Source organism: Sporisorium graminicola, chromosome SGRAM_1 (assembly GCF_005498985.1).
Source record: "Sporisorium graminicola strain CBS 10092 chromosome SGRAM_1, whole genome shotgun sequence".
NCBI classification, from domain to species: domain Eukaryota; kingdom Fungi; phylum Basidiomycota; class Ustilaginomycetes; order Ustilaginales; family Ustilaginaceae; genus Sporisorium; species Sporisorium graminicola.
The window spans coordinates 2,455,471-2,471,978 of NC_043719.1; the positions used below are offsets into that span (position 1 = coordinate 2,455,471).

Here is a 16,508-nt window from a genome sequence, read left to right on the forward strand (position 1 = left end):
GCTCGTAACATGCCATTCTAGCTACACAATCAAAGCATCTTGCTCCTGGGCGGCGAATAGTACCGCATGTACGGCTGAGGGTTACCCAGGCGTGCCAGTTCGGCCTGAATTTCGTCCTCCATGGTGTTGTTTCCACTGGGCAACGAGCCGAGGGAGGGGGGAGCGCCGGTCGACAGATTGCTGTACACGGAAGAGAGGGTGGAGGCGGTCGACTTGTCTGTGGCGTTCGAGACGTTGCGGATGCCGCTGCTGGTTGAGTACCGCGTGCTTGGTTTGAGGCCGAGACGGGGCAGACGCGAGGAAACGCTGCGGTGGGACGGCGAGTCGGAAATGCCGCTTGTGGAGCGGCTCGTGGGGATCTTGCTCGTGGACGGCGAGGGGCGGGGCAGCTGCGTTGTGATCTTGGTCACCGTAGCCTGCGACGTCGATCGAGGTAGAGACGAGGGGGACACATCACGCTGCGGCGTGACGCCGTTAGTGATACCACTCATCGCGCTATTGTGCTGGTCCGTAGAGGGCACCGAGGAGCTCTGACGATCGTCTCCATCCTCGTCGCTGCGCTCGTAGCTCCCCTCGGGATGTCCCGTCTCACCGAGCTGTGAGTCAAACGTGTGTACAGGCCCCGCCGACGCCGTGGACGCCTGTTGACGCGACGAAAAAGTGCTAGAGGGAGGGAGGATCTCGTCGTCAATCTCAGGCAGCTGCTCGTCGGCGATACTCCACACATCATCCTCGTCCCTGGGCAGACCGAGGCCGAGCAGATTCGGCGACGCCGCCTGCGCTTTGGCTAATCTACCCGAAGTTCGAGGATGGCGAAGCAGACTGCTAGTGCGTGGAGTAGGCAGCGGCGAGGCCTGACTCGTGCGTTGCGAGGTTCGGTCTTCACGGAACAGACCACCCGGTCCGTTCAACAGCGAGACTGGGCGTGCACGTGGCAGCTCGCTTCTGCTGGCTGGCAGTGTCGATCGCTCAGAACCGGGCAGGCCAGAGACAAACGCTTCCGAGCGCGTGCTTCGATGCGTCGGCTTGGCCAGGGCCGAGACGGACGCAGAGGAATACGAAGGCGAGGGTTGGACAACGCCGCGCGGCGAAAGAGGCAGCGCCCCGATGCCTACTCTCGACTGAAGAGTCGGTGGCAGCTCGACGTCCATAATCGAGCCTTCGCCATCTTCTGATCCAAGCGTCTGGTCTGCGGTCGAGTTGAGCTGGAAGTCGAGGTAGCGCAATTCCACCAGTTCGTGCTCCAGCTGCTGGATCTGACCGATCAGCGTTACTTCGCGAGAATCACGTCGCTCCAATTCGCGTTCGAGCTCCAACACGCGCGTCACCTCGGCGTGCAGGTCCGAGGTCAAGCTGTTGTGCCGCGAATGCAGATCGGCGTTCTCGGCACGCACCCTCTCGAGCGTATCCAGTAGGCTCTCCTTTTCGAGCTCGTGACGACGCACTATATTGGCGAGCGAGTGCTGCGACACGGAGGTGGCAAACGAACGAGGGGTGCCGAGCGTCTTGGCGGTGGCGGACGGGGAGGTGTGTCCGCCGCCAGAGCTGGCCCGTCCAATCGTCGTGTTGTCCGTGCTGAAGCGCTTGCGGAAGCCGTCCGACTCCATCAACGACGAAGGAGCATGGTCTCGGCTCAGCGCCTGCGAATAACGGCTCGAGCTCGACTTGGCAACTGAAGGTGGACGTCTGCGCGCGAACGCTGCACCGTCCACAGAATCATTCCTAGAGACGTCGTGCACCGAAGAGACGGTCGAGACGCTGGCTTGACGCAGCATGTGTGGATTGATGTCGAGCGGCATGCCCATGAGGCCCGACAGGGACGTGGAGGTGCGCGTCTCTGTGTTTGGCTGCCCGCGTCCTTGAGTACGAGCCGGCTGACTACCGCCAGCTCCGTCCAGAATACTGCGCGTCGACTGTGCAGGCTGGCTGAGAGGTTCGTCCGTCTTGGTCGATGCCTTGGCCAAAGGAGAATTGAAGAAGGGCTCGTTTGCACTCGAGGTAGCCTGGCCGTGCTTCATGGGGCGCCGAGGAGGCTCAAAGCCGAGACGGGGCTCTTCACCGCGCATCTGTGGCGAAGGCGTGACCCCAATGGCGGAAGACTGAACCAGCGCCAGCATGCGACTGTAGGCCTCCTCGATATCGCGCATGCCCTCCTGTCGCCTCTTGGCAGCTTTCGCGGGGGTCGCCTCGGATAGCATCGACGCCTCACCAGCCGGCAGACGTTCGCTTGTCGGCTCGTCACCCTCGGACACAAAGCTTTCCATGCCAAGCGTCTCCACAGATCGATTTGCAAGAGCAGTCTGTGTGTCGTCTGCATCGGTAGTGAGCTGCGACGAACTGATTGCCCGACGGACGCTGCGGACAGCGTCGGCAAGCGCTTCGTGCGATTCGGGAGCGAGCGTGATGCGACGGCCGTCGTCGTTCATGACAAACGAGGAGCTGTCCCGTGTCCAAGCCCCGGGAGGCGCCAGCTCATCCGTACTCTCGTTGAAGCTCTGCTGCTGTGGAGGCTGCAGCGATCCGTCTCGGGAGAGCATGCTTGCTGAAGAGGCGTTGGCATGCATCACGTACGAGGCGTCGGAAATGCGCTGCCTCAGCGAGGCAACATCGAAACTGCCTTCTTCTCGATTGTCTTGCAAAGCAGCTTCGACGGCTGCCAAATGGCTTTCGATCTCGAAGACCTTGACCTCGGGCAAGACGACTTCCTGTTCCTCCGAATCGTCGCCTCCAGAGCGAGTGACGGGGTGATCGTCGTTCTCGGGGCCGGATGTGGCGGTAGAGAAGCGGGAAAGCTGCGGACGAGTCGGATCCGCTGTAGTCTCGTCGGCCTGCCTTGCTTCAACAGTCGCGACAGGCGTCGGGTCAAGACCGCCAAAGGTGCCGCGTCTATATCGAGGATACGAGCCGTCGGCCGAATCCTTCACCTGTGTAGGCGTCAGGTCCGTTGGATCGATGGGAGAATGAGGGTTCGAATGGTCGATAGTCTCGACCAAAGCTGTGTGCGAGGCAGCTGGTAGATGCGTCTGGCGGGGCTGGGCGCGAAGGGAGGTGTCATCGTCGTCCTCATCAGGGGATTCGTAGTGCTCTGCGTCGTGCTGAGTCAGGGAGGGAGACGGCGACGGTCCTGCAGCGACGACGGTGGTGCGATTGGTCTCGGGGTCGAGGTGCAAGAATTCGCTGCTGGGAGACGCGGCGGCATCGTGGTAAGGCGCCGAGCTCATGGTGCCCGAGATGCTTCGCGAGCGCCCGAGATTGGTGATGAGATCGGCAAGCGGCGAATCCAGCCTAGGTCCCTGATCAAAGTGTCGGGCGAGAGGAGTGTCCTGGGTGCGAACACTGAGTCTCGATGCCCTGGATCCGCTCACCGTTCGACGCGTCGAGGAGGATTGGGGCGAGTCCAGGTGACTGGCCGCTGTCCTGAACGAGCTTGCAGTAGTAGCTGTGTCGAATCGGTTGGCAGGGAGATGGTGTTCGGGTGGCGTGTCGTCGGAGCTGTCGGCGTCATCAATGTGCGTAGATCGCAGGGTGTGGTCACCATCCGTGGGCTCGAGACCTTGCCAGATCCGAGGAATGCTAGGTCTCGGACGAGAGTTTGTCTCCGTGGTACTCGGATGCCCATCAGAAGAGAGGGCAGGCTGGCCGTGTCCAGACGATGTGGCGGCAGGGTCAACTGCTTGGGAATGTGACCTGGGTGTAGCGGAAAGCTCGTTGAGACCCAGAGATTCCTGGAAGTTGAAGTTGTTGCGAGAGGAGAGAGCCATGCCCATGCCAAGGCTGTTGTCGGTCTTGTCGGTGACGTGCGATAGCGGCCGCTGCTGCTGAGTCTCGTCGGCATCGGCATCGGATGCCAGATCCTGGCCTTGTTCCAGCCGAGGACTCTCGAGCGTCTCAGCGGCTTCGTGCTGGTGAGAAGAAGACGAGGCTGGCGCTCTTGTTGGAGCTTGGACGATGGCAAAATCCCTGCTCTCAACGTTATCGTTGTTGGCACGCGTGAAGCTGGTAGAGACGAGATCGTGCGCCAAGAAAGGAGAGCTGGAGCTGAGCGGCAGACCGTCTTTGGGAAAAGGAGGGGCGTCATCCACGGGCAAGGGCCCGAGATGACCAAACGACTCTTCGCGTTTGGTGCGGAAGACGCTGTTGACCTTGTTCGGATCTCTTGCGAGGAAGGGTGCAAAGATGGACGAGGTCCTCGAGGTCTTGGAGACGCCCGGTTCTTTCGACTTGCTGCGACGACGTGTGAGGCTGGTGCGTCGTTTAAACTCTTTCGATGCGCTTCTCGACGAGATGCTCTCAGCGCGCGGTGTGGTGGCCTCGGACTGCAGCTCCCTTTCGAGTTCTGCTGGAAGTGCAACTGAGGTCTTGCTGGGACTCAGCACGAAAGCAGGCGTGCCTCCGGCCGACTGGGGTTTGTTGCCCTTCAAGCTGGCTCTGCGAATGAGACGACGGATGAAGGAAGATCCGTTCTTGTCCTTTGTCGACTTTTCTGGAAGGATGTCAGCGCGCTCGCGGGAAGTAAACTGGGCGCTAGCGCGGGCGGGGAAGCTGAAGGGTTTGGACGAGGTACGGCTGCGAACCACTTCGCTCTCTGCACGTTGGCCCTGCGCGCGTCGGACTGTCGGACGATGATCCTGCAATGCCTGTGGCAGGGCCTGTGGTAAGGGCATGGGTGCGGGTGTAGAGATGGCTCGTGAGGTGTTGGTGGGAGAGATGGTGGGACGAGAATCAGTTCTCTGGCGAATGGGCGCGTTCACCGATTCGAGGCTGTGCTTGTAATTTGTGTTGACCGGGAAATCGCGCAAGGAGGGTTCCGCGGTGGAAAGCGGGCGCATGGTCATGATGGGCGAGCCAGTGGATTCAATGCTGGCATTAGTGGAGTAGCTCAACGGTCGTGTGGCAGGTTGCTGTGCTGAATGATAGGAAATCAGATTGCTCTGTACCGTCGCTGGGGAAAGCTCGCAATCGTGGGGACCAGGAGGAGCACCAGGAGCGCCACGGTGCTCGACAGCAGAAAGACGGTCATTGTCTTGTTGATGCTGGGCTACGGAGGGAGTATGCGCCATGGAGGATGGTCGAGGCGATGGAGTAAAGTGGTTCCGGAGCGAACTGCCAAGATGCTCGCCAGCTTTGCGGTTGATGGTGGCTCCGGGACCTTTGGCGCTGACCGAGCTTTCTTCGTAGCTGCGCATGCTGGGCTGGTCGGAGAATGATCTGCTCATGTTAGCCGAGCCTGCATCCGAAAGAGCGTTGAAGTCGCGTAGAGAGCCGATGTCGGATGCGGGCTCTGTGGCAGCGGGCGTGTTCGGATATTCGGAATCGCTGTCCGGCATGATGAAGGGGAATCCAGAGGTCCGCACCTGAGCGTACCCGAGCGAAGGACCTTGGGGTTTGGTGTTGCGAAGGGAAGACACCTTGACGGACGAGAGGTCGGGAAGAATTCCCAACGAAAGAACGTTGCGGGTATGCTTGAGGGTAGGGCGCGTGGACAGGGCGTATGACTGTCGGACAAACGGAGCTGAGACGGTTCGTCTGGGAGGATGGGGCAGGCTAGTGGGACCGTCTCGATTGAGATGCCAAACTCCGAAAGGATGAGGAGGACCGAGGTCGAGGGTGCGGTGCTGTGTCGGAGATGTGCGGATAGACGCGGCGGTGGTGGAAGAAAGATCCTGGATGGAAGTGGCAGAGGCCAGACGAGTGTCTAAAGGAGAGGCAGCATGGATGGTGTCTGTGAAGGAGCACTCAAAGGAAGGACAGGGAAAGCAGTGAGAGAGGATGAATCGTTTGAGACCAAGGCAAACGGCATCGAACGGAAACGGGGAGAAGGAAGAAAGGAAGGAGGAACAGACAGCATGGCGGGAAACAAAAGACTTAACTTACGTGTCGGCGTTGTCGAGATGCATCTTTTGCATCCGTAATGATGCGCATCAGCAGCAGGAGCAGTAGCAGCTCCAGTGACGGAATTCACAATTGGCCGTCTCTGCTGAAACAGCCCTCCCAAATTGGAAAGAGTGCCTTGACAGCCTTTTCGCTTTTCTTCTTCTTGCTTTGCTGCTGCTCTGTGCGGCGACGGCGAAATTTCAATCAAGTCGGATCTGGAAATGAAAAGGCGACTTTTGTCGTCGCGGCGGTGCATACTGATGATCGCAGCAGTTTGCTGGCTGAGCCTCCGTTCGGTCGCACCGAGTGTGCTGTTGGCCCACACATCCTCTGCGCGTCCCGTAGAGTAGTGAGTAGCAGCAGCATGGACGACGGCAGCATGGACGACGACGGCATGGCTCTGAACGGCACATGAACAGGCACGCAGCGTCCGAGTTTGACTTATTTGGCTGGTGAGCGCTTCGCTGCTGGTGTGCTGCCTGCTGCTAGCACTTGGCGAATCACCTGGAAACCTCGACATGGACCGGGATGACGTCCTTCGCGTTAATGGGAATGAATTCTGTTTCGGCGGCGGCGGAGTGGCGTTTTCAAATGTTGTTGGCTCTGCAAAAGTGCACGATTGGATGCGGCGCTGCATCTGCTGCTGCTGCTGCTCTTTCGAAGCTTTTCCGAATGCGTCTTTTTTCGCGCCTGCTGCTGCTTTCCTCAGCCAACTGTTACAGGCAGTGGTGGAGGACCCTGGCTGTCCGGCTGTCTGGCTCCAAGATCGACGACTTGCTTCTCCGCGACAGCGGCGCGCCTGTCCAACAACGAATTGCTCTTCCCACTGATCTGGTCCGCAGTCTTGATCTTTGTTGCATCCTTTCAACACCGCCGAGTTGACCGTTTGCTGACCACCGTCGCAACCCCGATCCGCGTCGGACCGCCGGTTGCTTCGCTGCTGCCACCACCTCGCAATCCAGCCTCGCGATGTTGCTCGAGACTGTGTTGAACAGCCTGCCGTCCTGTTGTTTTGCGGTGTCGACTGGTCGTTGCTTACCCAATCTCCGTAACGAGATCCGTGAAGCTGGGCGCCGATGCGATGAGTCAACGAAGCAGTCTCACGTACGCTGTCACCGTCCTGAAACGCCTCTTCCGTTTGCAAAGTCCCTCGTCCTGCCGAGCCAGACAGCTGTCGTCGACGCCACCAGCTGTTCAGCATGATCCACGTGTATCGAATATCCGCTTGGCCCTCCTGCTGAATCGTCGAAAGCCAATATCGAGGCGTACACTGAACTAGGTCATGGTTGCTGTCGATGCCAAGCGTCGTGGCGTCGCTGTCGTCAGAAAGGTCATATCTATGTCATGAGAGACAGTCGTGGATCAAGAGCACTTCCCCTCGCAGCTTGTGTTTAGCCTTGATCGTACGCCAAGAGCAACAATGGCGATCCACGCGCGATTCACCAAACACTGGCAAGTGGGTGAGAGCCTTCAAAAAGGACGCCCCGCGGCGTGCGGCGGCTGCTCCTGACAGGTGCATGGTTGCTGCATAACAAAGCGATCTAAGCGGGCCTGCTCAACAACTGCATACAACAACACGACCAGGCACAGTTCGCTTTACTTTCATACTTCGTCGGCGTCTACAGCGACTGCACATCCATCTTTGCAAGCACCCACCTTCGTGGCGACTCCTGTCTGCACTGTCATGTGCACCAAGGTTTGCTCCACTCCATTGCACTCTCACAGATCACACACGTGCCCATCCGTAGCCGGCCATGTATCAACGAAGTCCATTTGCTATGCTATAATGCTTTTACAATGCAGTGCTACAGTCTGCGAGAATACTATCTTCAAGAGTCGTACGGCTAGCCGTGATGCGTTTCTTCGGCCTCGATCGGCGAGGTCTCTGTCATCGAATGGTCTCCATCGGGGTTCAAATGTTCGGCCGTTGGTGTCGGGTGTCCATGTGAAGCCTGAGCCGAGTCAATCACAAAGTCGAGTGGCGATCGCAGCGATGCAGGAGTGAGCAGACCAGGTGCAAGCGGTCCGTGAGTGTAGGCTGCGAGCGGAGACGGTACCGAAGCGGAAGTGGCGGCAAGGTAGATCTCACCTTCCTCGCCTGTCAAGCCTGTGCTCGAGCGCAGTGGAGATTCGTTGCTGTCAGCTACATCCGCAGCAGCGAGCTGACGATTCAATTCGGCGACGGTGCCACGAGGGCTTGGGTCTGTCTCGGCACGCTGAGCCTGACGGAGATGGTCCATTCTCTCGGAACCCGCAACAACGGCGCTGCTCGATGCCCGATCCACATCCACATCCGCGGTAAGGTCTGCAGTCTGAATTCGAGGCAGACCTTGGGCGTTGGTCACCTCAGCATCAAGCGGCTGACTCGGCAGTTTACCGGCCGCAAGGTTGCTGCCGTTCAAATGCGCAGCCGCTGCGATACCCTTTGCAGAACCTCCACTGGCGGTCCTAGAATGATTGACAGCGGCATCGGCGTCACCTTCGCTGCCCACCGCAACAGCAGTGGTAATCGCGTTGCTTCTCTTGAGACTCGCACCGGTGACCATGGGTAAATCCGATGGCGAAGGCGCCTCCAGCGGGCTCTCTGTCGTCGGTGACGAAGCAGCAAAGACTGCGTCGGCTGCACTCTGACCAGCTCTGGAAAGCTCGTCCACACGCGTCGACGTAATGGGCGGAAGCAAGGGTGCGCCCGCCGTCTTGAGATCGAAAATGTCGTTGCAATAGAGAATGAGATCTTCCATCGTCTTGTCCTCCTCCATGGCAGCAGCCACGCTCGTCGTCTCGTGGTCCGCCTCGGACAAGAGGCACGGCGAAAACACGACGCTTAGGTTAGCAGCGGTCATCTTGTTCTGGTCTGCGTGCTGGGCCACCTTGCTCAGATGCTGGACAATGACTTTGAGCGTGATCTGATGAATGGGCGGCAGTCGGCGAATCTTTCCTTTCAGTACGGCGAATCCTGTCCGAATATGCTCCTCCCTCTCGTGGGTATACTTGATGCGCTCTGCCCAGGGTATAGCAAGCACGGGCTCGGGCAGCTGACGCAGGTAGTCCTTGAAGACGCCCGCGACAGCCGCGGGCTCGTCCTTGGCGGGGTCAAATTGGAATCCCAGCTCGTCCTTTTCGATGGCCAGAGCCAGCTGCTTGACGCTCGACTGTTTCGCCGAGATCCGGTAGATGCCGGCCAGATTGATGGCGTGCGTTTCGATAAAGTCGATGCACTTGATGACAATGAGGGGAGGAGCGATCGTATCGCTAAGACGATATGGCACGGTAAGCGGATAGTCGACCAGCGGCGTGCCAAAGATAAGATTTTTGAGCTCGCCGTGCCAATAGTTGACGTAGGAGACTCGGTTGTCTTCCAGGGTTCTGACGCCGGGCAAATTTTCCTCCATCGACTTGAGTTCCTGGTCCAGTTCGTCAAGGGTCGTCTTGACCAGATCCTCGCTGTGCTGGTGCAGGCCGCTGCCCTTGTCGTGCAGCACAATTTGAGAGCGTTCTGATTGCAGCCATACAGCTTGAGCTGTATGTGCCAGCTCGGTCCGACACTCGATCACCGAGGCTGCAGCGGCTTTTAGCGTCCGCACCCTGCGCAATCGCAGCGTTTCCAAGTCGAAGACGGCCTTGCGGTACGCCTTGTCGGCCTCGTCGACCTCTCTCTTGGCACGTGCCTGTTTGGCGGCGATGCTTTGTGTGGCCTTGTAGGGATTGCTGTTGTTGCCACCAAAGGTGCCGAGGAGAGTTTCACTCATCGACGGCGTCGAGGGGCCACCATCCCCCATACCAGCACCGCCATATCCTCCAGCACCAGCCTGACCACCCTCTCGCATCCTGGTGATGAGAGCACCGATCTTCTTGGGTGCTTCCTTTCTAGCCGTGTCCCATCCTTCGCGCGACTTGAAAACGTCAAAAAAGTTGGGTTTCGCCTTTTCGTGATTGGGCGTCGGTGGCGATGTTGAGAGAGCTGAGGCATTTGTTGCTGGGAGATGCGCTTCTGTTGTGGGAGGCGAGCCGATGGTGGACCTCTCGTCGGAGCTTTCGGCGCCTTTGGCTGAAGCACCTAGGGATTTGGACGAGGCGTTCGAATGACGGCGCGAGTGACGACGGCTGCTCTTGCGACGTATCAGGGTAGGGCCGCTGCCGCCTGCGACAGAGAAGGTGGATGGCGGCGATGTGGCTGTGGGATCAGCGTCCGAGTAGGAGGGAAGACGGCTGTGGTTGGTAGAGGTGGCCTCGCGATCAGCAGTCCGAGTGCTGAGCAGCACGCGCTGATCCTCGACGGCTTGGGCTTGAAGTTGAAGATGCTCAACCTCCTCTGCTCTCTTTTCGTAGGCGCGTCGGATCTTGGGTAGGCTCGAGTTCCGCATTTCGTCGTATTGGGCCAGACTGTTGCGGATGTCCTCCTTGACACGCTTGCGGATGCGTTCTTGCGAATCGCGGAAGGCCAGCAAGGGCGCAAGGACAGCCTGACGACACGTTTCGACCATGTAGGAGCGTGCTTCGAGCTCGCGTTGATCGTTCTGACGCATCTCGAGCCAGGCACGCCTGAGACTGGGGTAACGCTGTGCGTCGGCCATGAGGCCTACGTCGCCAACAATCTTGGAGTTGATTTTGGCATCGAGCTCCTTTTGCCTCTCGAGTGAGTGCTTGAGGTTGCGGATGTATTCTTCCTCGAGTCGGATGCGGCTTTCGAAGAAGGTGAGGTAGCCATCGGCTTCCGAGAGGACTGTGTTGAAAGTCTCGAGGAGGGACGTGGCGATGTCGGACGCTGAGGAGATGGTACCATCCGAGTAGTAGCCATTGCTCGAGGCTGCGCGTGAGAGGTGCTCTGTGGACTTCCTCAAGTGAGAAGTGCCTACGTTGAGCGCATCCATCTTGTCAATGAGCCCGCTGTGAGACCTGAGGAAATCGGCTTGGCTCGTTGGTTGGTGGTGGTGGTGGTGGTTGTAGTACAATAGTCGGTCCTCCAGCCACTAGCGTTGGCAAGTTGAAGGCGCAAGTGGTGCCCTTGGAACGTGGACGCAGAGAAAGAAGTGGCGAACGCAGCTCGACGGGCGGTGTTTGCTCCCCCACCAAGCCAGTATGCTGGCTACTCTGTTTCAGAGTCTGCGACTTGTTGCTGGGCTGTGTCGAAGTGATGTCTCAGTATGATGATATCCAAAGTGCCACGCCGCAGTTCCGATTCCCGGTGCCACCGTGTGGGGCGCTGCTGAACACCGAAGCTCGTAGTCCATAACGTGGGCTATCTCAGCGAGACCCTTCGAGCAACGTAAAATCAACCAAAAGTGACACAGCCCAAATTCTGACGAGGCTGTCCACGTTGGTCTGTGCTTGGCAGCCCCTGAGGCCAAGAACTGGAACCTAACACTTGGACGCGTGCTCCCAAATGTTTTAGCAAGATGTTAGATCACTATTCACGCATTGCGGGTTAACTAGGTTTCAGCTCTCTGCCTCGACCTTAGCCAATCCAACAAGGCTCACTTGCGGTAAAGCAGAGAGCGCGGCACCGTTGAAGTTTCCAGAGAGATCCAAAGATCTTCGCACCACGCACAGACACATTATTCGTTGGTCGATTCAACTTCGCTTGGCTCACATCGTCATTTCGAGGTTGAGCCGAGCTTCCTTTCACACCTTTCGACCCTGCTCCTCATCCTTTCACACTGGCCTCTGATTGCTCCCCTTTGCTTCAATTGCATGGTCCTCGTCGAACAAGTCGTCCTTGTCACTTCCATCTTGGCCACGTTTGGCGTTTGCATTGCCACCACCAAGTTTGCGGCGCGACTCTTCCCCACGTTCGAACCTCTTCAAATCTACGACGCAGCAACCAACCCGATGGAGCTCAACGTCGTGCTCGCCTTTGTCGTAGGCGCCTTCCTGTCCGTGGCTGCCCTGCTCTACTTCGACTCGCAGAAGCTTAAGCCCGTGCTCAACCCCACCCAATGGCAGCAGTTCCGTCTGATGGAGAAGCAGAAGCTCTCGGATAACACGGCACTCTACCGCTTCAAGCTGCCTCGTCAGAACAACATCCTCGGCCTGCCCATCGGACAGCACATCTCGATCCAGGCCAACGTCGGAGGCAAGAATGTCATGCGCTCCTACACCCCGACCTCGTCCGACGACGACCACGGATTCTTTGACCTCGTCGTCAAGTCGTACGAGCAGGGCAACGTCTCCAAGTACATTGGCCTCATGAAGATTGGCGATTTGCTCTCCGTCAAGGGCCCCAAGGGTCAGATGCGATACGCTCCCGGTCTCGCGCGTCACCTCGGCATGATCGCTGGTGGTACTGGTCTCACCCCCTGCCTCCAGATCATCCGCGCTGCGCTCAAGAACCCAGCCGACAAGACCCAGATCGACTTTATCTACGCCAACGTCAAGGAGGCCGACATCTTGCTCAAGGAGGAGCTCGACGAACTTGCCGTCAAGCACAAGGACCAGTTCCGCGTCCACTACTTCCTCAACGAGGCTCCCCCGGGCTGGAAGGGCGGCGTCGGCTTCGTCACCAAGGAGGCGATCGAGCAAAATCTGCCCAAGCCCGCCGACGACATCAAGATCCTCATGTGCGGACCGCCTCCCATGACCAAGGCCATGACCAAGCACCTTGAGGAGCTCGGCTACAAGCCTCCTCGCACCATCAGCAAGCTCGAGGACCAAGTCTTTTGCTTCTGAGCTGGTGGGCGATGGCTTGCATCCAAGGCCGGTTGCGGTCGGATTCACCCGTTCCTCACCTTTCGCGTCCGCATCCGCACCTGCATCCGCACTTGCCGTGCCCCCGCTTCATACGAAGCAGGACCGCGTACTTCTTTCTTCCTTTACCCACAACCTCACATCCGTACAATAGCGACTTCCATGTAACACGCCAAAATGAAATACGACCATGTACTTAGATTAGATGGGTCACAGTAGACCGAGTCGCTGCACAGGGCTCCTGATTCTTTTCCTCGCTGCGCTTCTCTTAGCGCTGCGATCTCTCCCACCAGTGTAAAGCAATGGCCCAGAATTTGGTTTTCTCAACGTGAATGACTGGTGCTCGCCAGGCACAGCGCGGGGCTGCCTATCTCACTCAACACCGGCTCAAGTGCTCCAGCCAACACTTTCAATAGGCCTGAAGCCTTGAAGCCTCAAAGCGTAACCAGTGATTGCAAGCACAAACGTCGTTCTGCGAGGGATTCCTGCAGGAACTATCGAGGGTGTATTTGTTTTTCGGACGTAGCAAATATGAGAAACCGTACGGGTGACAGGAGCTCACTGACTGTTGGAGCGGAACGAGAGCAAATAGTTTAATAAGGAGGCGGGTTGGAGGAAGACTTTTCTGAAGCGGTTTTAGCCGGAGCAGAAACGGACGAGGCAACAGCCTGGCCCTTCTCGTCGACCTTGATGGTGACCTCTCTACCATCGTCCAGCTTGGCCTTCATGACCCTCGACCTGGCTGCCTTCAAGAGGGCAGATCTGCGGATGCCGCGGACATCTTTGTATACGATAAACACATTCTTGCCCGCACCTCCGATGCCCTCGGCGAGCTCACGCGCGTCGTCGCCGTACTTGTGACCGACGACGTTGGAAGCAGCCTGGCCGCTGGTGTAGAGGAGCGTCTGTGCGCCGGCGTCGATGCCGTCGAGCACCGTGTTGGCGGCGATGAGGCTGCGGTTGACGAAGCCTCGGATACCGGTAGGTGCGGGACCGGCAGTGCCGTCCGGATTGACTTTGCGTTGGATGCCTGTGGTTTTGCCGATCTTGTCGCCGACATTTCCGGCTACGCGCAGGATGGCACCGGTAGTCTTGGATGAGACTTGCACCGCAGACCCCGACCAACCGTGCAGTGTACGGACGCCAGCGTGCGTCTTGTGCCCGATCTTGACCGGGTCGCGACCTGCATCTGTTTTCTCGTTGTTGGGTGTCGAGGTTCCCGAAGAGCCAGCAGGGGGACGTTTGGCCATGTACGAGTCGGCAGCTCCGGTGATCCTATCACCGACAAACTCGGAAGCTTTGATGATGGTGCGTGAGATGGTGTCAGCACCTCGAATCAACCAGTCGCGTTTTTCTTCGGCGGAGAGCACATCGACCTCGAGGTTCTGCTTTTCACTCTCGCTGGTGGGTTCGGGAGGAAGGTCGATGAGTACGGGTGCCTTTTCGTTGCCGGAGTCGGACATGGCGTCGGATTCGTGGACAGTGAAGCCTTGCACGACGCCGAGCACCTTGCCGTCCTCGTCCATAAGTTCCATGGTGCCGGCATCCGAACGGTCTTGGTCCTGGTAGGCAGCATACTGTGAAAGGATCTGGTGAAAGCGGGTGACGTCGGCCACGTTGGTTGTGGCGGGAAGCGCAATCTTGATGGAAGCACCTTCGAGCTCGAGCGAGGGGAAGATGTAGGCACGCTTGGAGGTGTCGCCCTGTGGGATAATGGTCTGAGTAGCTGCTACGGGAAGGGAGAAGTCGTCCCCAATGGAGAGCACGAGCCAGAGGTCGGTCGAGTAATCGGGCTGCTTTTCCTTGCTTGAAGCAGCAGCAGAAGCAGCATCCTCGTGCAGCTCGATGCTGACGAGGAGTGCCTGCAACTTGCCAGAAGCGAGAACAACGGTATCGCCGTCATACTCCTGGGTGGCGATGGCACCTGGAATGGCGAGGAGCTCGACGCCTTTGGATGAGTGGTTGGAGGGCATGTTTGCTAATAGGGTGGTGGTCGGAAAGAGCAACAATGGTGTGTTCAACTGGAACTCTTGAACAAGTTGCGAGGAGAAACTCAGCATTGCCCAGCTGAACAGAGGAGGGGCCCAAAAGCAGTATGAAAAGCCTCGCAACCACATGCCCACGAATCACGCACGACACTGGACAACGCCCCTCGAAGCGGACAACACTGCCCACTCTGACCATGAGTTGCATGCCCTGTAGCCCCTGCGGATTGCCAGCTGTCCAATCCGACCATGTCATAAAGCAACCAGAAGAAACGCCTTCTGTTTGTGGAGGGAAAATGCATATTATAAACGCATGGGCCTCGAACTCTGCAGAGAGGCTGCAGGCATTTCAGCACGAGTTCTTGGCGCGTTTTCGACTTTGCGGTGATATCATCGGAGGGCGACAATTGACCGTGGTGCTGTGCGATTCAGTCCAGCGCAGCGTCTTTCTATAAAAAGCAATCACGCTGTCTCCTCGGTAAGAGAAGCTGTTGGCATTGATTGCCGTCCGAGCGCTCGCTCTTCGTGTGTCGGGATCAGGAACGCAATGCTCCAGATTGTTTTGCGTGTTTGTTAAACTTTTCAGCGCTTCACCTCCACAAGAAGGCAAAATCTGAAACCGAACTCGCATTAGGGCTCTCTCACGCTAAAAATGCTTCGCCCTGACTGACTCGAAAAGGCACATACACAATCACACGGTCACACACCCGAGGCCGACTTAGGCGCTTAGTTCCCCTCCTTTAGCTCCGACTCGACACTCACCACCACCACAACCATCCTCCCCCTCGTCACCTTATCGAGGGCATCCCCGACTCATCAACGTCTCTTTCGCGGGACCACACGCAGTCTGTCGTCTTACGTAGCACCGCTCACAACAATACCATCTAGTAGCTTCACCACGGAAGCCCTTCTACTGGGATGGCCTCGTCGAAACGAATCGGCAAGGAGCTCGCCGACCTCACCAAGGAGCCCGTCGACGGTATCACCGTAGAGCCCAAGGAGGACAACATTTACAAGTGGACCGCCAAGCTTCAAGGCCCCGCAAAGAGCCCTTATGCTGGCGGCACGTTCTTGGTCGACATGGACTTCCCCATAGAGTATCCGTTCAAGTCGCCCAAGGTGCGCTTCAACACACGTATCTACCACCCCAACATTGACGAGGGCGGAAGTGAGTATCGCAGCATACATAGCTGGAAGCAAGCTGCTCTTCTTGAACCCACGGTACTGACTAATTCTGTCTTTGATCCCTTGCAGATCTCTGTGTCGGCATCCTCAAGAGCGAGGCGTGGAAGCCCAGCACAAAGGCGGTCACTAGTGAGTAGAACCCTCTCGATCATGTCCAACAGCGACGTTTACATCGCTGACCCTTTCCGCTTTTCTTTCCGACACACGCGCATTCACAGTCCTGCTCTCCATACTTCAGCTCCTCCAAGAGCCCAACCCAGACGATGCATTGGTCGCTTCCATTGGTGAGTTCCCACTCAGATCACGCTACCGGAACTTTCTCGAAACAGAGTCTGACTTTCGCCTTTACTCCGCCCACAGCCGAGCTGTACAACACAGACCGCGCCAAATTCGACAAGACCGCCCAGGAGTACACCAAGAAGGTAAGCAACCGCAACAGTGTGCCTGTCAAGGTGGCCATAGCACACATGATACTAACGAAACTGCCTTCAAATACCTCTTCTTGACTGGTTTTAGTACGCCTCGGCATAGAGCAGCTGCTTTGCGTCGAGTTCAAGCAAGCAGTGCTTTGCACGAACCTCGAGCAAAGCGAGAGCCGGCTTATCGTCACTCCTCTCGCCGCACAAAACAATCTATCTCCGTCATTCTTGCGTCCGAGAAGCAATGTACCAACAGCTGAATTGCAAGCATCATCTCTCGTTATCTCGAAACTCTTTTTTGTGGTGACTTGGATTCTGGGGTCCCTCGTTGATTGGAGAGCGTGTTGATGGAGTGGGAGCG

General features: G+C 57.8%; 5 protein-coding genes across 5 annotated transcripts; 2 read left to right on the plus strand and 3 right to left on the minus strand.

Moving 5' to 3' along the window:
- Positions 1–29: 29 nt before the first annotated feature.
- EX895_000869 (uncharacterized protein) lies at positions 30–5,922 on the minus strand (the record flags this gene model as incomplete). The annotated part of the gene is made up of 2 exons (XM_029881470.1): positions 30–5,615; positions 5,875–5,922. 2 exons carry the CDS (start codon positions 5,920–5,922, stop codon positions 30–32), a joined length of 5,634 nt encoding a protein of 1,877 aa, XP_029742856.1.
- Positions 5,923–7,718: 1,796 nt separating this feature from the next.
- On the minus strand, positions 7,719–10,745 carry EX895_000870 (uncharacterized protein; the record flags this gene model as incomplete). Its single annotated transcript, XM_029881471.1, has 1 exon — positions 7,719–10,745. The coding sequence occupies one exon, from the start codon at positions 10,743–10,745 to the stop codon at positions 7,719–7,721; it is 3,027 nt and encodes a 1,008-aa protein (XP_029742857.1).
- An 820-nt stretch (positions 10,746–11,565) lies between these two features.
- EX895_000871 (uncharacterized protein) lies at positions 11,566–12,540 on the plus strand (the record flags this gene model as incomplete). Its single annotated transcript, XM_029881472.1, has 1 exon — positions 11,566–12,540. The coding sequence occupies one exon, from the start codon at positions 11,566–11,568 to the stop codon at positions 12,538–12,540; it is 975 nt and encodes a 324-aa protein (XP_029742858.1).
- Positions 12,541–13,151: 611 nt separating this feature from the next.
- Positions 13,152–14,531, minus strand: EX895_000872 (uncharacterized protein; the record flags this gene model as incomplete). Its single annotated transcript, XM_029881473.1, has 1 exon — positions 13,152–14,531. The coding sequence occupies one exon, from the start codon at positions 14,529–14,531 to the stop codon at positions 13,152–13,154; it is 1,380 nt and encodes a 459-aa protein (XP_029742859.1).
- Positions 14,532–15,461: 930 nt separating this feature from the next.
- On the plus strand, positions 15,462–16,259 carry EX895_000873 (uncharacterized protein; the record flags this gene model as incomplete). The annotated part of the gene is made up of 5 exons (XM_029881474.1): positions 15,462–15,711; positions 15,798–15,857; positions 15,947–16,012; positions 16,089–16,150; positions 16,245–16,259. The coding sequence occupies 5 exons, from the start codon at positions 15,462–15,464 to the stop codon at positions 16,257–16,259; spliced, it is 453 nt and encodes a 150-aa protein (XP_029742860.1).
- Between the last annotated feature and the right edge of the window lie 249 nt (positions 16,260–16,508).